This window comes from Hyla sarda, chromosome 12 (assembly GCF_029499605.1).
Source record: "Hyla sarda isolate aHylSar1 chromosome 12, aHylSar1.hap1, whole genome shotgun sequence".
NCBI lineage: Eukaryota > Metazoa > Chordata > Amphibia > Anura > Hylidae > Hyla > Hyla sarda.
The window spans coordinates 325561-350664 of record NC_079200.1 but is presented as its reverse complement, the minus strand read 5'-3'; the positions used below and the strand labels follow the sequence as shown (position 1 = coordinate 350664).

At 45.2% G+C, this 25104-nt stretch overlaps 1 protein-coding gene across 1 annotated transcript in view; it reads right to left on the bottom strand.

Annotated features, from left to right (window-relative positions):
* The window catches only part of LOC130296898 (regulatory-associated protein of mTOR-like), a 317324-nt gene that overhangs the window by 105215 nt on the left and 187005 nt on the right, over positions 1–25104 (bottom strand). Inside the window, exon 4 of the mRNA XM_056548942.1 lies at positions 19923–20081. Coding sequence (XP_056404917.1) covers positions 19923–20081 — 159 coding nt within the window. The remainder of the gene's footprint in view (positions 1–19922; positions 20082–25104) is intronic.

Sequence of the window (25104 nt, the reverse complement as noted above, 5' to 3'; positions counted from 1 at the left end):
TTTTTTAGAGTGCAGGACCAGAGCTGATGGTTTACCAGTAGTACACACACAGGCACTTCTTTTCCCTTACTTGTCTGGTCAATCACAGCACCTACTCCTCTCTGCTATGCCATGATACAGTGCACTGGACTAATCAGGCTGTACTGTGCTGGGGGATGGTTTACAGTACACTACTATAGATGGTTGTGGGGGAGAAGGGGTTACTAATGTATTGGGTTTGCAAGGTGCTGTGTGAGCAGAAAGGAAAGAAACCGGAGTAGCACAGCAAAGAAGGGGTTGCCCTAAGCACCAAGCTGCTGCTCCAAGAGGGAAGCCTAGCTTTACCTTTCAGGCACACTGAGGATCCTCTGGAGGGGGCAGACAGGCTCACAGGTGTGCAGGTACACAATCCAGACACACTCTCTCTTACACATAGCAGTAGCTAAGCCCCGCCCCCTCTTCCGTTCAATCTTCCAGTCTCTGTTACTAGAAATGCAATTCCCCTAACAGGCAGTGGAGAGGTGACACATAGTGGCCAGGACTTTAAGACTGTTTTTGGTAAATTAAGTCATAAACTATCAAATAAATGAAGTTATTAGCAATGAGACCATTTAAGACCAAAGTGTTACATGTCAGGATCTAAAAAGATGAAAAAAGGAAACATCCCGGGTCTAGACTCCAGGTCAGCAACAGACAAAGGACATCAGACTCCACCAATGACAATGCAGTACCGGGAGTCTAGAACCAGAGCGGAACGTACCAGGTGACATCTGTAGACAACGGATCCCACCAGGCTTCACGTTCATTCATCTCTTTATAGGCTTGTAGATCCCTGGGATTAAGAGATATTTGTCACCTATTGATAAGATCTGCTTGGTGGGGGTCCCATGACCTGCTTGGTGGGGGTCCCATGACCTGCTTGGTGGAGTCTGATGACCTGCTTGGTGGGGGTCCCATGACCTGCTTGGTGGGGGTCCCATGACCTGCTTGGTGGGGGTCCCATGACCTGCTTGGTGGAGTCTGATGACCTGCTTGGTGGGGGTCCCATGACCTGCTTGGTGGGGGTCCCTTGATCTGCTTGGTGGGGGTCCCATGATCTGCTTGGTGGGGGTCCCATGATCTGCTCGGTGGGGGTCCCATGACCTGCTCGGTTGGGGTTCCATGACCTGCTTGGTGGGGGTCCCTTGATCTGCTTGGTGGGGGTCCCTTGATCTGCTTGGTGGGGGTCCCATGACCTGCTTGGTGGGGGTCCCATGACCTGCTTGGTGGGGGTCCCATGACCTGCTTGGTGGGGGTCCCTTGATCTGCTTGGTGGGGGTCCGATGACCTGCTTGGTGGGGGTCCAATGACCTGCTTGGTGGGGGTCCCATGACCTGCTTGGTGGGGGTCCCATGACCTGCTTGGTGGGGGTCCCATGACCTGCTTGGTGGAGTCTGATGACCTGCTTGGTGGGGGTCCCATGACCTGCTTGGTGGGGGTCCCATGATCTGCTTGGTAGGGGTCCCATGATCTGCTTGGTGGGGGTCCCATGACCTGCTTGGTGGGGGTCCCATGATCTGCTTGGTGGGGGTCCCATGATCTGCTTGGTGGGGGTCCCTTGATCTGCTTGGTGGAGGTCCAATGACCTGCTTGGTGGGGGTCCCATGACCTGCTTGGTGGGGGTCCCATGATCTGCTTGGTGGGGGTCCCTTGATCTGCTTGGTGGAGGTCCAATGACCTGCTTGGTGGGGGTCCCATGACCTGCTTGGTGGGGGTCCCATGACCTGCATGACCAAAGTGTTACATGTCAGGATCTAAAAAGATGAAAAAAGTCAACATCCCGGGTCTAGACTCCAGGTCAGCGGCAGACAAAGGACATCAGACTCCACCAATGACAATGCAGTACCGGGAGTCTAGAACCAGAGCGGAACGTACCAGGTGACATCTGTAGACAACGGATCCCACCAGGCTTCAAGTTCATTCATCTCTTTATAGGGTTGTAGATCCCTGGGATTAAGAGATATTTGTCACCTATTGATAAGATCTGCTTGGTGGGGGTCCCATGACCTGCTTGGTGGGGGTCCCATGACCTGCTAGGTGGGGGTCCCATGACCTGCTTGGTGGGGGTCCCATGACCTGCTTGGTGGGGGTCCCATGACCTGCTTGGTGGGGGTCCCTTGATCTGCTTGGTGGGGGTCCCATAATCTGCTTGGTGGGGGTCCCATGACCTGCTTGGTGGGGGTCCCATGACCTGCTTGGTGGGGGTCCCATGACCTGCTTGGTGGGGGTCCCTTGATCTGCTTGGTGGGGGTCCCATGCTCTGCTTGGTGGGGGTCCCATGATCTGCTCGGTGGGGGTCCCATGACCTGCTCGGTTGGGGTTCCATGACCTGCTTGGTGGGGGTCCCTTGATCTGCTTGGTGGGGGTCCCATGACCTGCTTGGTGGGGGTCCCATGACCTGCTTGGTGGGGGTCCCATGACCTGCTTGGTGGGGGTCCCTTGATCTGCTTGGTGGGGGTCCCATGACCTGCTTGGTGGGGGTCCGATGACCTGCTTGGTGGGGGTCCAATGACCTGCTTGGTGGGGATCCCATGACCTGCTTGGTGGGGGTCCCATGACCTGCTTGGTGGGGGTCCCATGACCTGCTTGGTGGAGTCTGATGACCTGCTTGGTGGGGGTCCCATGACCTGCTTGGTGGGGGTCCCATGACCTGCTTGGTGGGGGTCCCATGACCTGCTTGGTGGGGGTCCCTTGATCTGCTTGGTGGGGGTCCCATGATCTGCTTGGTAGGGGTCCCATGATCTGCTTGGTGGGGGTCCCATGACCTGCTTGGTGGGGGTCCCATGATCTGCTTGGTGGGGGTCCCATGATCTGCTTGGTGGGGGTCCCTTGATCTGCTTGGTGGAGGTCCAATGACCTGCTTGGTGGGGGTCCCATGACCTGCTTGGTGGGGGTCCCATGATCTGCTTGGTGGGGGTCCCTTGATCTGCTTGGTGGGGGTCCCTTGATCTGCTTAGTGGAGGTCCAATGACCTGCTTGGTGGGGGTCCCATGACCTGCATGACCAAAGTGTTACATGTCAGGATCTAAAAAGATGAAAAAAGTCAACATCCCGGGTCTAGACTCCAGGTCAGCGGCAGACAAAGGACATCAGACTCCACCAATGACAATGCAGTACCGGGAGTCTAGAACCAGAGCGTAACGTACCAGGTGACATCTGTAGACAACGGATCCCACCAGGCTTCACGTTCATTCATCTCTTTATAGTGTTGTAGATCCCTGGGATTAAGAGATATTTGTCACCTATTGATAAGATCTGCTTGGTGGGGGTCCCATGACCTGCTTGGTGGGGGTCCCATGACCTGCTTGGTGGGGGTCCCATGACCTGCTTGGTGGGGGTCCCATGACCTGCTTGGTGGGGGTCCCATGACCTGCTTGGTGGGGGTCCCATGACCTGCTTGGTGGGGGTCCCATGATCTGCTTGGTGGGGGTCCCATGATCTGCTTGGTGGGGGTCCCATGATCTGCTTGGTGGGGGTCCCATGATCTGCTTGGTGGGGGTCCCATGATCTGCTTGGTGGGGGTCCCATGATCTGCTTGGTGGTCCCATGATCTGTTTGGTGGTCCCATGACCTGCTTGGTGGGGGTCCCATGATCTGCTTGGTGGGGGTCCCATGATCTGCTTGGTGGGGGTCCCATGATCTGTGTGAATACAGCTGGACACATGCAATGCTCAACTCCTTCTATATGGGACTGACTGAGATAAGTGCAGTCCAGCATGACCGGTGGGGGTCCCAGCAGTCTGACCGATGGGGACAGGGCCCTATGTATATTTCATACGCCGTCTATATACGACCCCTGCAGATCGCTTACAATAGGAGAAATTATTTGCCAAATATCATTCAAGAATCTGTTTTTGTAGTTTGACAAGAGCGAAAAGGAACAATCTGTCGCAGCTCGTACAAAACCAAGTGACTAGCAATGGGCTCTGATTCATCCCGCTGATCCTCCCGCTGATCTTCCCACATAGTGTACACAGCAGAATCAATGCAGCCAACAACACAAATCCACCAGAAACCTCCGGCCAACGCTAGTGAGGGCATTCTCTGGAGGTCACCGCCGACCACCATGGTGGCGCATCCCAGACGTGCCAAATACGTCATCACCGATATAAAGTGGGAAATCTACACAGTAACCGGGGGAGACCACAATGCTTCATCTCTGAAGGAGACCGTCATATGTGAGAGGGACGCTGCACCCAACCTACTGTGAAGACCATCCATAGAAGGGTCCAGTATCCTAAATGGAGCCCACTTTATATTCTACATCCATCCCCTGAGGGGTAATGAGCAGGGGAACCTTCCGGCAGCTTTTACTACACTTTGGCGCTCAACCATTTTTAGGGTCTCTTCTTACTGTCGACAAATGGAAAACCTGGTCTGATCCAACTAAGAAGAAGGGCCTCCGAGGTCTCCTCTCATCTATCATAGAAGGAGCAGGGCCTACGCATTTCAATGTAACAACGTTTCTATCCACTGACTGCAAGCAGAGATAGATAGAAAACTGGCTGCAGAGTCAGGAAAAGGGACCCACCTGCTCCCAGTCACCTCTGATCCAGAGTGCTCTTCATAAAATAACAATTCTGGGTTATCTTTCCTAAAAATCTGTGCTGTATAATTCCTCTGTTACTCCTCTGGGAAATATAGGAACAGACTGACTTGCCAATAGGTTGTGTACTGTCTGCGTGTCAGGCTGTGTAGGAAGCGTAACACCCAGTTATTAAAAGGGAACCTGTCCCGTGTTAGGACCGCCAAACCGCGGGCAGCATGAAACAGGTGCAGGGAGCGGGATCCGGGAACACTATGGATTACTCCGAAACATTCAGGAGGAACAGTCCTCAAACCTGATCTGAGTCAGAAGTCATGGAGGGCCGTTCCCTTGGAGCTTCCCACTTCTATCTCTGCTAATATATGTGTATAGGGAAAGACGTGTCACTCAGGGCCAACGGGGCGGAGAGCAGCTGCAGGGACCCGCCCCAATGACTAGTCACCTGAGTCCTGGCGGCTTAAGTAATGATAGTGTGTCAGGATCCAGGAGAAATAATGGAGCAACATCTTTGGAGAGACAACAGGTCCTCCTAAAAATTATTTACACCCAACAAGTTTAGGGACTAAAAGTCTAATAGAGAAAAGCTCAAGGCTCCTCGAAAATGTCCTGTGATCTGGGGACCCTGAGTGTGCATAGATTGGGGACAGCAGATTCTTGAGGGGGGGCTTTCTCCAGCGTTGGTTGGGTGTGAGGGGGTACTGACCTGGTCCGCGGACCTCACACCATTTCTGTGCATTCGTCTTTATATGTTTTCCTCTATGTATTTAAAGGTGGACGTGAATCGTTTTTTAAACTTTTCTAGTTGCCACTATCCGAAATGGCTTAAAAATATCCCGTATGGCCAATAACGACCAATAAGGAAAAATTGCCGTTCCCATAAAGATTTTAAAACACAATCTGTTTTATTGCAGGAACGATTTCAAGAAAAAGGATATCCCAAAAAAAGAGTTAAAAAATTACGACAAAAAAATGTAATTGTTACTAAACGGAATATTAACTCAAAGAAAGGAGGCACTTTAGAAAGAAAATGTTATTACTAATGTCAACTCCTGCACTGGTAATATTCGCAATATCCTGTCCAACCATTGGCCCATTATAAAATTAATATTACCGAAAAAAAACAGCCCTCCCATTCCGGCGAGCTAAAACTCTGCGGAATCACCTTGCCCCTAGTCGTATGAAAAAAGCATCTAACAATCACACACAAAAATTATCTACCGTATTTTTCGACGTATAAGACGCACTTTTTCTTCCCCAAAACTGGGGGGGGGGGGGGAGTTGGTGCATCTTATACGGCGAATACACCCCTATCGCGGCGGTCCCTGCGGCCATCAACGGCTGGGACCCGCGGCTAATACAGGACATCACCGATCGCGGTGATGAGCTGTATTAACCGTTCAGATGCGGCGATCAAAGCTGACCGCCGCGTCTGAAGTGAAAGTGAAACTAACCCAGCTGCTCAGTCAGGCTGTTCGGGACCAATGCGGTAAAATCACGGCGTCCCGAACAGCTTACAGGACACCGGGAGGGACCTTACCTGCCTCCTCGGTGTCTGCTCCGGGCCGGGATCCCCTGCATGGCCGGCGCTCTCCTTCGTCGTCATCACGTCGTCGCGCGCGCTGTCCCGTCATACAATCGGAGCGGCGTGCGTAGCGACGTGATGACGGCGATTGAGAGCGTGGATCCCGGGGGAAGATGATTTCCGGAGAGTCGGGGACACCCCGGGGACGCGGCGACAGCGATGGAGCGACATCCAGGGCAGCGCTGACGGGTCCGGAGCAGCGGGGACACGTGAGTATTACCTCCTATATAGTGGTCTTCAACCTGCGGACCTCCTGATGTTGCAAAACTACAACTCCCAGCATGCCCGGACAGCCGTTGGCTGTCCGGGCATGCTGGGAGTTGTAGTTTTGCAACATCAGGAGGTCCGCAGGTTGAAGATCACTGTTGGGTTCAGAATCTTTTTTTTTTTTAGATTTTGCACCTTTAAAATTGGGTGCGTCTTATATGCCGGTGCGTCCTATAGGGCGAAAAATACGGTAATTATTCTGGTATGAATTCTATGGATGCAGACACCTTTTCATGTATAAATTCTAGATGCCTGTGTTGCTCCTGGACACCGAAGGGTGGAACAACTAATTTTAGTTCCAAATCTACAGGTGAGAATTTTACATTAAAAGCATTTGCTGATTGCGCAACATCTTATGTGGTTTACGGAATAACTTGCAGACGCGGTATCCAGTATGTTGGCCGCACTATATCATCGTTATCAATAATAAATTCATGTTACACAGCTAATCATGACACAATCCTTAGTCCATGGCGGGGACTCGAATGGCCTTTGTGTGTGATCGATTCCATCCCAGTAGATTCTCCCAATCGCTTTCAACAACTGATAAATCGGGAGTCGTTTGGGATTTTTAATACTTTGAATCCGGAAAGGCTTAATGAGATGATCGAGAGGACTGTAAAATAATCTGCTGTGATTTGATATGGATTTATTTGGAATATTATGTCCTTTTGTAGTTTATTATCTTGTATGTATTGGGATAATGGAGTCTTCTGCAGATTTTACTCCTCCCATTGTACCTGTCATTTCCGTTTTGGTCTATTTTGCATTTCCACCTTTTTATCCCTTTTCCTATAAATACTGACATTTGTTCTATGTATGACATGTCTGATGAAAAAGCTTTCTCGGCTTTGAAACGCGTTGTATGTGTTTAAATAAATGAATATATTCTATACATGAACCCTAACCTTTCCTGGAGATTAGGCAGCGCGGGAATACTTCCCTAAATTTCCATTGTGTTCTGTTCTGATTCCTCTGTGTATTGTCTCACTACGTATACAGTAACCCCCCCGATGGGCCCCGACATATGATCAAATCGACATACAATGCTTTTATATGTCGGGGCCATCGCATTAATTGCTATGTGACAGCGCAAAATGCTTAAGCTGCTGTCTGATAGCAGTTTAAGCATCCCGGACAGGTTCACTTACCTATCCTCGCTGCTCCGGGTCCACTTCGCGATCCTCCGGCGTCATCTGCATCTTCCCCGGGTCCGGGCCTCGCTTTCCAGCGTCGTTATTACGTAATAACGTCACCAGAAAGCGAGGCCCGGACACCGGAGAAGATGCAGAAGACACCGGAGAAGATGCGGAAGGAGCCGGAGGATCGCGAAGTGGACCCGGAGCAGCGGGACAACATCGGGAGCGGTGAGGACACGGTCCAGAGCGGCGGGGACAGCTGAGTATTAAATGCACTTTTTACATTGCACAAACCCCTCAACATACGATGGACTTGACAAACGATGGGTCGTTTGGAACGAATTACCATCGTATGTTGAGGGACCACTGTACCGGGTGTGCCTGAGGATATCTTATGTCCCTTTACTGATATTCTCACCCTCCTTTCTTTGTACTGATTGGACTGTTCCTAGTGCTTACTCTACTTAAGTCCATGCGAAGGATCGACTCTGATGGACTTGGGACTGTTCTGTTTGCGGGATGGGGGGGGGGGTGGTATGTTGGATTGGGGGAGGGGGATATAAGAGGGGGTTATGTGTGTGGTTGTTCTTTGTGTTTAACTATGTACAAAACATTAATAAAAATATCTGATATAAAAAAAAGTCTGAGAGAAGTTTCCGAAAATGACATGTCTTCCAGAAGACACGGATATCTCTTTGTGCTCAACAAACTGAACCAATCCCTATTGTGACCCTACAGACCAGTCCGATAGGAAAGTCCTCATTTCACTGCAGTCTGGAGATCTTTAAAGACCAAGAAGAAGCAAAAAGTACAGAAGGCCTGGACCGGCTGACCGTTAAAAGAAGAATTCATGTAGAAAAAGAATTCCTGTTCATGTAGGTAAAGTTTGCGGTGGTGGAGGAAGCTTCTTGGCCCAGGAAGGGTTAAGTTCTAGCGCATTGTGTAATAAACAAGAAGATAATCAGATTAGGTCTCCCGATGCCTCTTGCAGGCCGGGTGAGGATTAGTGAGCAATAACCGTCTCTTAAGGGACTATGTTGCGACATTTACTGTGACTTTCAAAGAGTTGAACATGTTGTAGCCTTCGTGTCACCCGGAAAATCAAGGAGGAGGAGGAGGAACGAGGCCGGAGGAGCGGGATAAAGAGGGATTTACAGTCACAAGAAAAGCAAACACTGGAACACTCTCAGACAAATTGCTTCTTGTATTATATTAAGGAAGTGAGGGAAGGGGGAGGAGAAGACTTGGCAGCTGGGAAGATCCCTGAAGTGGAAAACAATTTACATTAAATAAAACTAAATCACGCGAGTAGATGCTTCAGAAGCCAAAATTAAAAAAGAAGCTTCTCCTGAATCATTACAGGAGAACTGGATGTACTGAGACCGGGCCGAGAGGATAGACAAACCTCCAGGACCCCAAAGGGCAGGAGACAATGCGTCCATCAGGTTATGTGGATTACATGGTGAGGAAACGTGTGAATAAGGAGGAGAATCTGTGTAGGAAAACAGAGAAAGCCAAGGCCGCCATGTTCTTATCAGTGAGGGGGTGACTGAGACCGGGCTGAGAGGATAGACCAACCACCAGGACCCCGAAGTGTAGGAGACAATGTGTCCATCAGGTTATGTGGATTACATGGTGAGGAAACGTGTGAATAAGGAGGAGAATCTGTGTAGGAAAACAGAGAAAGCCAAGGCCGCCATGTTCTTATCAGTGAGGGGGTGACTGAGACCGGGCCGAGAGGATAGACCAACCACCAGGACCCCGAAGTGTAGGAGACAATGTGTCCATCAGGTTATGTGGATTAGAGGGTGAGGAAACAAGCAAATATAATAAATCATGAAGAGTTAATTTTATAAATGGAATGTTATCAAGTGTAAAAGGGTTAATTACTACACAATTCTTTATTATTATTCAAGACATAATACATAAGGTTATATCATGAGTATACTGCTGTCCTGTACCGTGATGGAGTATGACATGAGTCCATAGCCAGATACAGAAGTACTGAGTGCACAGAGGGCGAGAAGCCATAACATCTTCCACAAGACTACGACATAATGGAGGATGCCCAGAAGAAGTCTAGTAACGTTCTCCTGGTATTCACCAAAGCGAGACTGGTCCATCAGAGAAGTGTGATCCATCGCTGCACAGAACACGTCTCCTCTACCGCTCCATCCTGGCACTGCGCTCGGTGATATATGGCTGGCACATGGCTCCTGTTTGGCACAAGTCTTGTCCTGATATGATTTGATGAGATTTGGTCTCCGCAGTTATGTCAGGAGAGCGTTGGTTACTTTTATGCACTACACGTCTCAGCAGTCGGTGACCCTGCTCTGTAACATTACGTGGTCCTCACGTTGCAGCTGACATGTCGCAGTTCCTAAATGCTTCACTTCTTAACAACATGGCTTCAGCTGATGGAGGAGAACAATGTCTAGGAACTGACTTCCTATTACAGCACCGTGCTATACAACAAAGGCAGCATGGACGACTGGTGAAGAATGAAGCTCCTCGCGGCTGTATGACGCCGTGGTCTTCTTTTCCTTAGCGCTAAAGAATAACCCATCTAACGTCAATAAAGTTGACTGCGCTGGTCGGGGCTGATTTATACATCTGATGGAACCAAGTGAGACCCCAGAATCTAATGACTTAAAGTTGGGGCCAATATATTGGGCTCCTGCTCCTCAGTGATCTTCATCTTGGTTACCAAGTCAAGGCGGTAATACTTACTGCTATTTACATGATGCACATAGCCATATGAAATGTGATTTGTGTCTATGGAGATCCTGGAGTCTCCGGTTAGCTGGGTCCTTGCTCCATCATTAGATCGGGCCGTCCAAGTCTTTATCAGATGACATATACGACACCAGATGGGCATCAGAAGGTTAAATATTCCCGGACCCCCAGCATCTGATTATACACTGATTAAATGGGGAGATTCAGCAGGTGTCGATGGCGTTCATCAATACAAGATACTGCAGTGGTTCGCTGCCCAGCTCCTGCTCACAGATACAAGGTCTGCCAAAATCTCTTGCTCAGTACTCCGGGCAAAGAATCTTCCATTATTAATAGCTGAACAGATGGATCAGTCGCGATCGGCAACCGCTGAACACTTTCTTCTGCTTCTCGGGACGGGAGGGAAGCCATCTTGTTACAGAGGACAGACTGAGCCATATGTATGTGTATGATAAACACCTAAGTGTACCCAACCTGTACATCTACCACCCTTACCATCCACCTACACCTACTGTACACAGCCCATCCATCTACCACTCTCCTACTGTACACAGCCCGTCCATCTACGACTCTACTACTGTACATGGCCCATCCATCTACGGCCCAACTCCACGTAAGACTCTCCTACTGTACATGGCTTGTCCACGTAAGACTCCTACTGTACACGGCTTGTCCGCCTAGGACAACTCTCCGTACACGACTTGTCCGCCTAGGACAACTCACCGTACACTGCTTATCCACCTGACTCTCCTACTGTACACGGCCCGCCCATCTACGACTCTCCTACTGTACACGGCCCGCCCATCTACCACTCTCCTACTGTACACGGCCCGCCCATCTACCACTCTCCTACTATACACGGCCCGCCCATCTACCACTCTCCTACTGTACACGGCCCGCCCATCTACCACTCTCCTACTGTACACGGCCCGCCCATCTACCACTCTCCTACTGTACACGGCCCGCCCATCTACCACTCTCCTACTGTACACGGCCCGTCTATCTACGACTCTCCTACTGTACACGGCCCGTCCACCTACGACTCTCCTACTGTACACGGCCCGTCCACCTACGACTCTCCTACTGTACACGGCCCGTCCACCTATGACTCTCCTACTGTACACGGCCCGTCCATCTATGACTCTCCTTCTGTACACGGCCCGCCCATCTACGACTCTCCTACTGTACACGGCCCGCCCATCTACGACTCTCCTACTGTACACGGCCCGCCCATCTATGACTCTCCTACTGTACACGGCCCGCCCATCTACGACTCTCCTACTGTACACGGCCCGCCCATCTATGACTCTCCTACTGTACACGGCCCGCCCATCTACGACTCTCCTATTGTACACGGCCCGTCCATCTACCACTCTCCTACTGTACACGGCCCGTACATCTACCACTCTCCTACTGTACACGGGCCGTCCATCTACCACTCTCCTACTGTACACGGGCCGTCCATCTACCACTCTCCTACTGTACACAGCCCGCCCATCTAAGACTCTCCTACTGTACACGGCCCGTCCATCTACCACTCTCCTACTGTACACGGCCAGTCCATCTACCACTCTCCTACTGTACACGGCCCGTCCATCTACGACTCTCCTACTGTACACGGCCCGTCCATCTATGACTCCTACTGTACACGGCCCGTCCATCTATGACTCCTACTGTACACGGCCCGTCCATCTATGACTCTCCTACTGTACATGGCCCGCCCATCTACCACTCTCCTGTACACCTTTGACTTGTGTACGCAATTCTATAGCCAGTGTAGTATATCAAACCAAAAGAGACATTTCAGTGTTTCAAAATGAAGGTGGTCAAACTCATGCACCCCACCTCATCTCCTCCCCACTGAGCTCAGAGGAGTCCCCACTGTGGAAGTGTCAGAGAGGCAGGGGGCCACACACAAATCCATTACAGCATGCAGGTTGTGCCCCCTTGTCTAGAGCAGTTGGGTCACCTGGTATCTGTTGTGTACATTGCCAGCAGGATAGACATTTCCATGCTTTTTTTATTTGTTCTCTTTCTTTATTCAGATTTGCACTCACAGAACAGTCGTCGGATGAAGCAGCTTTGTGCAGATCCTCAAGTGTCAGGAGCGCTGCAGCTGCTAAACTTAATTATTCCATTTTATGAAAGGCGATGTAACGGCAAGGACAGTCTGTACAATGGTTAGAGAAGAAATCACCGCAAACACATTCACCGTGGCAGATGTGCCCAACAAGTCCACAATCTCAGGTAGATACACGGAGACCTCTGGGGTCTACAGATTAGACAGCTACAGGAAGGAATTCTAATAGAGTGTATCATAACACTGAAAAGAAAAATCTGCAATAGTTGCATATAGTAGGAAAAAAACGTATGAAATCCACCCGTGTGAGTGGACGTGTGAGTGGACACTTATAGTGAGAGATGTTCCTGCATGTGGTTTCTCGTGAGGAATAGATTCTGTATGATGTCCGGGCATCAAAGCACCTCAGGGACCGGGCCACCTAGCACAAAAAATAAGAAAAAAAGTGAACAGCGGTGGGATCAGCTTCTATCACGCTGTACCAGTAGGTAGGTGCGGGTGACACTGGCGAGCAATTCTCTTCAAAAATGACGTTCATCTGTATTTTGCTAATTTTCCCCAATCTAATTGGGCAGAGATATTTGCCCTTGTTTGGTGAATGTTGGGAGGTTTCGTTGTGCCCACTGACCATCTACCGTCTATAATGGATCAGCTCCAACCTGAATTAGATTAAATGTTGTGGGCACTTTAAGAGGTCACTGCGGCGGCGGCGGCCATTTATACCAGAAGGTTCAGTAAGACGATTGGGGGGACAGAGATTTGGATGTTTCATTCTTCCTGTCTAAATATATTCATTTCTATTTTTCTTAAAGTTTTAAAAAATACAATTATTAAATGGTAGAAATAGGATGAGTTATTCCATAAATCCCCCTTAACCTGACTATAGGAACAGATAATCCTCCACATTACATATGGCAGAGACCTTGGCTCCCAAACACTTCGGCGCGGTGTCCACACAGAACGTTATGATGTCACCGTGGGCTCCGGCTCCTCGTGTGTATAACCTCCATATTATATTCTGTTTGTTCTGATCAACAAATCACAATTTCCAATGACAAGAAAAATCTTCTCATTGGTCTCCAAGGGTCTCGGCTGTCAAAAATATCTGTGGTACGAGGCCTAGAGGTTCATCCAAAATGTATATTCTGGTCTATAGGTGACAATATGTCCATTACATGACCCCTATATCTGCTGATCCCTGTATATAGTACCTAGAGGATCATCCATATATATATTCTGGTCTATAGGTGACAATATGTCCATTACATGACCCCTATATCTGCTGATCCCTGTATATAGTACCTAGAGGATCATCCATATATATTCTGGTATATAGGTGACAATATGTCCATTACATGACCCCTATATCTGCTGATCCCTGTATATAGTACCTAGAGGATCATCCATATATATTCTGGTATATAGGTGACAATATGTCCATTACATGACCCCTATATCTGCTGATCCCTGTATATAGTACCTAGAGGATCATCCATATATATATATATTCTGGTGTATAGGTGACAATATGTCCATTACATGACCCCTATATCTGCTGATCCCTGTATATAGTATCTAGAGGATCATCCATATATATATATATATATATATATTCTGGTCTATAGGTGACAATATGTCCATTACATGACCCCTATATCTGCTGATCCCTGTATATAGTATCTAGAGGATCATCCATATATATATATTCTGGTATATAGGTGACAATATGTCCATTACATGACCCCTATATCTGCTGATCCCTGTATATAGTATCTAGAGGATCATCCATATATTCTGGTGTATAGGTGACAATATGTCCATTACATGACCCCTATATCTGCTGATCCCTTAAATAGTATCTAGAGGATCATCCATATATATATATATATATATATATATATATATATTTTGGTCTATAGGTGACAATATGTCCATTACATGACCCCTATATCTGCTGATCCCTGTATATAGTATCTAGAGGATCATCCATATATATATTCTGGTATATAGGTGACAATATGTCCATTACATGTCCCCTATATCTGCTGATCCCTGTATATAGTATCTAGAGGATCATCCATATATATATATTCTGGTCTATAGGTGACAATATGTCCATTACATGACCCCTATATCTGCTGATCCCTGTATATAGTATCTAGAGGATCATCCATATATATATATATATATATATATATATATATATATATATATATATATATATTCTGGTTTATAGGTGACAATATGTCCATTACATGACCCCTATATCTGCTGATCCCTGTATATAGTATCTAGAGGATCATCCATATATATATTCTGGTATATAGGTGACAATATGTCCATTACATGTCCCCTATATCTGCTGATCCCTGTATATAGTATCTAGAGGATCATCCATATATATATTCTGGTCTATAGGTGACAATATGTCCATTACATGACCCCTATATCTGCTGATCCCTGTATATAGTATCTAGAGGATCATCCATATATATATTCTGGTATATAGGTGACAATATGTCCATTACATGACCCCTATATCTGCTGATCGCTGTATATAGTATCTAGAGGATCATCCATATATATATATTCTGGTATATAGGTGACAATATGTCCATTACATGTCCCCTATATCTGCTGATCCCTGTATATAGTATCTAGAGGATCATCCATATATATATTCTGGTATATAGGTGACAATATGTCCATTACATGTCCCCTATATCTGCTGATCGCTGTATATAGTATCTAGAGGATCATCCATATATATATATATATATATATTCTGGTCTATAGGTGACAATATGTCCATTACATGACCCCTATATCTGCTGATCCCTGTATATAGTATCTAGAGGATCATCCATATATATATTCTGGTATATAGGTGACAATATGTCCATTACATGTCCCCTATATCTGCTGATCCCTGTATATAGTATCTAGAGGATCATCCATATATTCTGGTGTATAGGTGACAATATGTCCATTACATGTCCCCTATATCTGCTGATCCCTGTATATAGTATCTAGAGGATCATCCATATATTCTGGTATATAGGTGACAATATGTCCATTACATGTCCCCTATATCTGCTGATCCCTGTATATAGTATCTAGAGGATCATCCATATATATATATTCTGGTATATAGGTGACAATATGTCCATTACATGACCCCTATATCTGCTGATCCCTGTATATAGTACCTAGAGGATCATCCATATATATATATATATATATATATATATATATATATTCTGGTCTATAGGTGACAATATGTCCATTACATGTCCCCTATATCTGCTGATCGCTGTATATAGTATCTAGAGGATCATCCATATATATATATTCTGGTATATAGGTGACAATATGGCCATTACATGACCCCTATATCTGCTGATCCCTGTATATAGTATCTAGAGGATCATCCATATATATATTCTGGTCTATAGGTGACAATATGTCCATTACATGACCCCTATATCTGCTGATCCCTGTATATAGTACCTAGAGGATCATCCATATATATATATATATATATATATATATATATATATATATATATATATATATATATATTCTGGTATATAGGTGACAATATGTCCATTACATGACCCCTATATCTGCTGATCCCTGTATATAGTATCTAGAGGATCATCCATATATATATATATATATATATATATATATATTCTGGTCTATAGGTGACAATATGTCCATTACATGACCCCTATATCTGCTGATCCCTGTATATAGTATCTAGAGGATCATCCATATATATATTCTGGTATATAGGTGACAATACGTCCATTACATGTCCCCTATATCTGCTGATCCCTGTATATAGTATCTAGAGGATCATCCATATATATATATTCTGGTCTATAGGTGACAATATGTCCATTACATGTCCCCTATATCTGCTGATCCCTGTATATAGTATCTAGAGGATCATCCATATATATATATATTCTGGTGTATAGGTGACAATATGTCCATTACATGACCCCTATATCTGCTGATCCCTGTATATAGAACCTAGAGGATCATCCATATATATATATATATATATATATATATATATATATATATATATATATATATTCTGGTCTATAGGTGACAATATGTCCATTACATGTCCCCTATATTTGCTGATCCCTGTATATAGTATCTAGAGGATCATCCATATATATATATATTCTGGTGTATAGGTGACAATATGTCCATTACATGTCCACTATATCTGCTGATCCCTGTATATAGTATCTAGAGGATCATCCATATATATATATTCTGGTCTATGGGTGACAATATGTCCATTACATGTCCCCTATATCTGCTGATCCCTGTATATAGTATCTAGAGGATCATCCATATATATTCTGGTGTATAGGTGACAATATGTCCATTACATGACCCCTATATCTGCTGATCGCTGTATATAGTATCTAGAGGATCATCCATATATATATATATATATATATATATATTCTGGTCTATAGGTGACAATATGTCCATTACATGACCCCTATATCTGCTGATCCCTGTATATAGTATCTAGAGGATCATCCATATATATATATATATATATATATATATATTCTGGTCTATAGGTGACAATATGTCCATTACATGACCCCTATATCTGCTGATCCCTGTATATAGTATCTAGAGGATCATCCATATATATATATATATATATATATATATATATATATATTCTGGTATATAGGTGACAATATGTCCATTACATGACCCCTATATCTGCTGATCCCTGTATATAGTATCTAGAGGATCATCCATATATATATATATATATTCTGGTATATAGGTGACAATATGTCCATTACATGACCCCTATATCTGCTGATCCCTGTATATAGTATCTAGAGGATCATCCATATATATATATTCTGGTGTATAGGTGACAATATGTCCATTACATGACCCCTATATCTGCTGATCCCTGTATATAGTATCTAGAGGATCATCCATATATATATATATATGTATATATATATATATATATTCTGGTGTATAGGTGACAATATGTCCATTACATGACCCCTATATCTGCTGATCCCTGTATATAGTATCTAGAGGATCATCCAAATATATATATTCTGGTGTATAGGTGACAATATGTCCATTACATGACCCCTATATCTGCTGATCCCTGTATATAGTATCTAGAGGATCATTCATATATATATATATTCTGGTGTATAGGTGACAATATGTCCATTACATGACCCCTATATCTGCTGATCCCTGTATATAGTATCTAGAGGATCATCCATATATATATTCTGGTATATAGGTGACAATATGTCCATTACATGACCCCTATATCTGCTGATCCCTGTATATAGTATCTAGAGGATCATCCATATATATATTCTGGTATATAGGTGACAATACGTCCATTACATGTCCCCTATATCTGCTGATCCCTGTATATAGTATCTAGAGGATCATCCATATATTCTGGTCTATAGGTGACAATATGTCCATTACGTGACCCCTATATCTGCTGATCCCTGTATATAGTACCTAGAGGATCATCCATATATATATTCTGGTGTATAGGTGACAATATGTCCATTACATGACCCCTATATCTGCTGATCCCTGTATATAGTACCTAGAGGATCATCCATATATATATATATTCTGGTGTATAGGTGACAATATGTCCATTACATGACCCCTATATCTGCTGATCCCTGTATATAGTACTTAGAGGATCATTCATATATATATATTCTGGTCTATAGGTGACAATATGTCCATTACATGACCCCTATATCTGCTGATCCCTGTATATAAGTACCTAGAGGATCATCCATATATATTCTGGTGTATAGGTGACAATATGTCCATTACATGACCCCTATATCTGCTGATCCCTGTATATAGTATCTAGAGGATCATCCATATATATATATATATATATTCTGGTATATAGGTGACAATATGTCCATTACATGACCCCTATATCTGCTGATCCCTGTATATAGTATCTAGAGGATCATCCATATATATATATATATATATTCTGGTATATAGGTGACAATATGTCCATTACATGACCCCTATATCTGCTGATCCCTGTATATAAGTACCTAGAGGATCATCCATATATATTCTGGTGTATAGGTGACAATATGTCCATTACATGACCCCTATATCTGCTGATCCCTGTATATAGTATCTAGAGGATCATCCATATATATATATATATATATATATATTCTGGTATATAGGTGACAATATGTCCATTACATGACCCCTATATCTGCTGCTCCCTGTATATAAGTACCTAGAGGATCACCCATATATATTCTGGTATATAGGTGACAATATGTCCATTACATGACCCCTATATCTGCTGATCCCTGTATATAGTATCTAGAGGATCATCCATATATATATATATATATATATATATATTCTGGTATATAGGTGACAATATGTCCATTACATGACCCCTATATCTGCTGATCCCTGTATATAGTATCTAGAGGATCATCCATATATATATATATATATATATATATATATATATATATTCTGGTATATAGGTGACAATATGTCCATTACATGACCCCTATATCTGCTGATCCCTGTATATAGTATCTAGAGGATCATCCATATATATATATTCTGGTATATAGGTGACAATATGTCCATTACATGTCCCCTATATCTGCTGATCCCTGTATATAGTACCTAGAGGATCATCCATATATATATTCTGGTATATAGGTGACAATATGTCCATTACATGTCCCCTATATCTGCTGATCCCTGTATATAGTACCTAGAGGATCATCCATATATATTCTGGTCTATAGGTGACAATATGTCCATTACATGACCCCTATATCTGCTGATCCCTGTATATAGTACCTAGAGGATCATCCATATATATATTCTGGTGTATAGGTGACAATATGTCCATTACATGACCCCTATATCTGCTGATCCCTGTATATAGTATCTAGAGGATCATCCATATATATATTCTGGTATATAGGTGACAATATGTCCATTACATGTCCCCTATATCTGCTGATCCCTGTATATAGTATCTAGAGGATCATCCATATATATATATATATTCTGGTATATAGGTGACAATATGTCCATTACATGACCCCTATATCTGCTGATCCCTGTATATAGTACCTAGAGGATCATCCATATATATTCTGGTCTATAGGTGACAATATGTCCATTACATGACCCTTATATCTGCTGATCCCTGTATATAGTACCTAGAGGATCATCCATATATATATTCTGGTGTATAGGTGACAATATGTCCATTACATGACCCCTGTATCTGCTGATCCCTGTATATAGTACCTAGAGGATCATCCATATATATATATGTTCTGGTGTATAGGTGACAATATGTCCATTACATGACCCCTGTATCTGCTGATCCCTGTATACTGGACCTTGAGGATAATAAATGGAGATAGATGGAGCGAACACAACCAATAATGGAACATTCTGGGCAGACAATTTTTCAGAATCACCGACCTTATTGAAAACCCAAATCTCTCCGTTGACCGTGGGCCGAGGAACTCCGTGTCCATTGTAGTGGAACAGGACCCGCTCCTCCTTGGCGTTCCTCCTCAGGGAGGTGCAGAGCTTCTTCACTTCATCCACCGTGGGGTCCAGACTCTGCTTGTATCGTGCCTGGGAGGAAAAACAAAAACTTTATTAGCCACATTTAAGGTCAAATAACCACAAGTCCCCGACCCCCAAAAGTTACTAGAAGATCCCGGTCTCCAGAAGGTCCATGAGGACACGAGCTTCACTATCCTGGAAGGTTTATTAATGGTTCTATGTTACACAATGAGGAGGATGGGTGTGCGCCCCATTATATCCCCTCCATCCCTCGGCCTTTGCAGGTGAAGGAGCAGTGCGGAGTCTATTCTATCATATAAGAAGAAAGGGAGGAAAAGAAGAAAAGATGGGGGGCGCTCTCTGGCGTAGTAGGTTTTGAACCTCTTGATGAAGAGAAGAGAGATAAAAAGGACCCCCCCCCCCCACACCTGTGCAGTGGTACTGACCTCTGAGAGCTATGCAAGGTGTATGGTGCGGCTCTAGAGTCGTTTGGGGTGGATAGTTACAGCTTTCTGCTTGGTATCTCCTTGTCCGTTATACCCAGGGGAGGGCAACGGAAAAAGCTATATGGGAAGGAAATACAGAAAATGCGGGGGTTCTGTATCCCAAGATACCCTGGGCCAATAGGTACGCAGGATGCCTTTTTTATTCGTACATAAAAAGTACAGCTGGACAACGCGTTTCGATGTGCTCTCACGTCTTCCTCAGGTCCACAACATAAATTGTGTGGCGTCCTGTGAGTGGGTTCCTGTGTCCTGCCGCCAGTTGGGTGAGGACCAGAGTTTATTTTGCGCCCTTCTAGGTAAAACGCTCCCTACATGATAAGTTGGGGTCTCAGTACTGGAATGTCCAGTGATCGGTGGTAATCTATGAGGGATACTCCAACATTCCCTGCAGCGGCTCCACAGGAGAAATGGAAAAACTAAAGTCTTCAGAAAATTGGGAGAAGTTCGGGATCCCCGCTCCTCTTGAAGACGACTTCCAATGGCCTCTGTCTCAGTGAGCACCATCTGTGTAATGTGCTCCATTGCTTTTGTGACACTTGGGTGAAGAGGACATGATCTCGGGCCCTCAACAGAACAAATGGCCATGTAAGATGGAGACTTCGAGTTCTCCTGTTGGACAGGCCAACAATTTAAACGTATTTAAGTGTAGTTATAGATGGGGCGACCGCTGCCCTGTATATGAGTGAGCTACCAATCACCTACAAAGTGGCGCAGATGATCGCTGGATCAGGGCCCTTCCCATCATTGTCAGCTGCAAACCCCCAGATACCACAGGCAGCTGTCCCCCCTAACCCAGCACAGTACTGTACAGACCCTAAAGAAGCTGCTGTCCTCTCTGTATACAGTGATTTGTATATCCACTGCACTGTGTACTGTACAGACCCTAAAGAAGCTGCTGTCCTCTCTGTATACAGTGATTTGTATATCCACTGCACTGTGTACTGTACAGATCCTAAAGAAGCCCCTGTCCTCTGCACTGTGTACTGTACAGACCCTAAAGAAGCCACTGTCCTCTCTGTATACAGTGATTTGTATCTCCGCTGCACTGTGTACTGTACAGATCCTAAAGAAGCCACTGTCCTCTCTGTATACAGTGATTTGTATCTCCGCTGCACTGTGTACTGTACAGACCCTAAAGAAGCTGCTGTCCTCTCTGTATACAGTGATTTGTATCTCCGCTGCACTGTGTACTGTACAGACCCTAAAGAAGCCCCTGTCCTCTCTGTATACAGTGATTTGTATCTCCGCTGCACTGTGTACTGTACAGACCCTAAAGAAGCTGCTGTCCTCCTGTATACAGTGATTTGTATCTCCGCTGCACTGTGTACTGTACAGACCCTAAAGACTAAAACAGTCCTCTCTGTATACAGTGATTTGTATCTCCGCTGCACTGTGTACTGTACAGACCCTAAAGAAGCTGCTGTTCTCTCTGTATACAGTGATTTGTATCTCCGCTGCACTGTGTACTGTACAGACCCTAAAGAAGCCACTGTCCTCTCTGTATACAGTGATTTGTATCTCCGCTGCACTGTGTACTCTACAGACCCTAAAGAAGCTGCTGTCCTCTCTGTATACAGTGATTTGTATCTCTGCTGCACTGTGTACTGTACAGACCCTAAAGAAGCTGCTGTCCTCTCTGTATACAGTGATTTGTATCTCTGCTGCACTGTGTACTGTACAGACCCTAAAGAAGCCACTGTCCTCTCTGTATACAGTGATTTGTATCTCCGCTGCACTGTGTACTGTACAGACCCTAAAGAAGCTGCTGTCCTCTCTGTATACAGTGATTTGTATCTCTGCTGCACTGTGTACTGTACAGACCCTAAAGAAGCTGCTGTCCTCTCTGTATACAGTGATTTGTATCTCCGCTGCACTGTGTACTGTACAGACCCTAAAGAAGCCCCTGTCCTCTCTGTATACAGTGATTTGTATCTCCGCTGCACTGTGTACTGTACAGACCCTAAAGAAGCCACTGTCCTCTCTGTATACAGTGATTTGTATCTCCGCTGCACTGTGTACTGTATAGACCCTAAAGAAGCTGCTGTCCTCTCTGTATACAGTGATTTGTATCTCTGCTGCACTGTGTACTGTACAGACCCTAAAGAAGCTGCTGTCCTCTCTGTATACAGTGATTTGTATCTCTGCTGCACTGTGTACTCTACAGACCCTAAAGAAGCCACTGTCCTCTCTGTATACAGTGATTTGTATCTCCGCTGCACTGTGTACTCTACAGACCCTAAAGAAGCTGCTGTCCTCTCTGTATACAGTGATTTGTATCTCCGCTGCACTGTGTACTGTACAGACCCTAAAGAAGCCACTGTCCTCTCTGTATACAGTGATTTGTATCTCCGCTGCACTGTGTACTGTACAGACCCTAAAGAAGCCACTGTCCTCTCTGTATACAGTGATTTGTATCTCCGCTGCACTGTGTACTGTACAGACCCTAAAGAAGCTGCTGTCCTCTCTGTATACAGTGATTTGTATCTCTGCTGCACTGTGTACTGTACAGATCCTAAAGAAGCTGCTGTCCTCTCTGTATACAGTGATTTGTATCTCCGCTGCACTGTGTACTGTATAGACCCTAAAGAAGCCACTGTCCTCTCTGTATACAGTGATTTGTATCTCCGCTGCACTGTGTACTGTACAGACCCTAAAGAAGCTGCTGTCCTCTCTGTATACAGTGATTTGTATCTCCGCTGCACTGTGTACTCTACAGACCCTAAAGAAGCTGCTGTCCTCTCTGTATACAGTGATTTGTATCTCCGCTGCACTGTGTACTCTACAGACCCTTAAGAAGCTGCTGTCCTCTCTGTATACAGTGATTTGTATCTCCGCTGCACTGTGTACTGTAGAGACCCTAAAGAAGCTGCTGTCCTCTCTGTATACAGTGATTTGTATCTCCGCTGCACTGTGTACTCTACAGACCCTAAAGAAGCCACTGTCCTCTCTGTATACAGTGATTTGTATCTCCGCTGCACTGTGTACTCTACAGACCCTAAAGAAGCCACTGTCCTCTCTGTATACAGTGATTTGTATCTCCGCTGCACTGTGTACTGTACAGACCCTAAAGAAGCCACTGTCCTCTCTGTATACAGTAATTTGTATCTCCGCTGCACTGTGTACTGTACAGACCCTAAAGAAGCTGCTGTCCTCTCTGTATACAGTGATTTGTATCTCCGCTGCACTGTGTACTGTACAGACCCTAAAGAAGCTGCAGTCCTCTCTGTATACAGTGATTTGTATCTTCGCTGCACTGTGTACTGTACACACCCTAAAGAAGCTGCTGTCCTCTCTGTATACAGTGATTTGTATATCCACTGCACTGTGTACTGTAGAGACCCTAAAGAAGCTGCTGTCCTCTCTGTATACAGTGATTTGTATCTCCGCTGCACTGTGTACTGTACAGACCCTAAAGAAGCTGCTGTCCTCTCTGTATACAGTGATTTGTATCTCCGCTGCACTGTGTACTGTACAGATCCTAAAGAAGCTGCTGTCCTCTCTGTATACAGTGATTTGTATCTCCGCTGCACTGTGTACTGTACAGACCCTAAAGAAGCTGCTGTCCTCTCTGTATACAGTGATTTGTATCTCCGCTGCACTGTGTACTGTACAGACCCTAAAGAAGCTGCGGTCCTCTCTGTATACAGTGATTTGTATCTCTGCTGCACTGTGTACTGTACAGACCCTAAAGAAGCTGCTGTCCTCTCTGTATACAGTGATTTGTATCTCCGCTGCACTGTGTACTGTACAGACCCTAAAGAAGCTGCTGTCCTCTCTGTATACAGTGATTTGTATCTCCGCTGCACTGTGTACTCTACAGACCCTAAGGAAGCTGCTGTCCTCTCTGTATACAGTGATTTGTATCTCCGCTGCACTGTGTACTGTACAGACCCTTAAGAAGCTGCTGTCCTCTCTGTATACAGTGATTTGTATATCCACTGCACTGTGTACTGTACAGATCCTAAAGAAGCTGCTGTCCTCTCTGTATACAGTGATTTGTATCTCCGCTGCACTGTGTACTGTACAGATCCTAAAGAAGCCACTGTCCTCTCTGTATACAGTGATTTGTATCTCCGCTGCACTGTGTACTCTACAGACCCTAAAGAAGCCACTGTCCTCTCTGTATACAGTGATTTGTATCTCCGCTGCACTGTGTACTCTACAGACCCTAAAGAAGCCACTGTCCTCTCTGTATACAGTGATTTGTATCTCCGCTGCACTGTGTACTCTACAGACCCTAAAGAAGCTGCTGTCCTCTCTGTATACAGTGATTTGTATCTCCGCTGCACTGTGTACTCTACAGACCCTTAAGAAGCCGCTGTCCTCTCTGTATACAGTGATTTGTATCTCCGCTGCACTGTGTACTGTACAGACCCTAAAGAAGCTGCTGTCCTCTCTGTATACAGTGATTTGTATCTTCGCTGCACTGTGTACTGTAGAGACCCTAAAGAAGCTGCTGTCCTCTCTGTATACAGTGATTTGTATCTCCGCTGCACTGTGTACTGTACAGACCCTAAAGAAGCTGCTGTCCTCTCTGTATACAGTGATTTGTATCTCCGCTGCACTGTGTACTCTACAGACCCTTA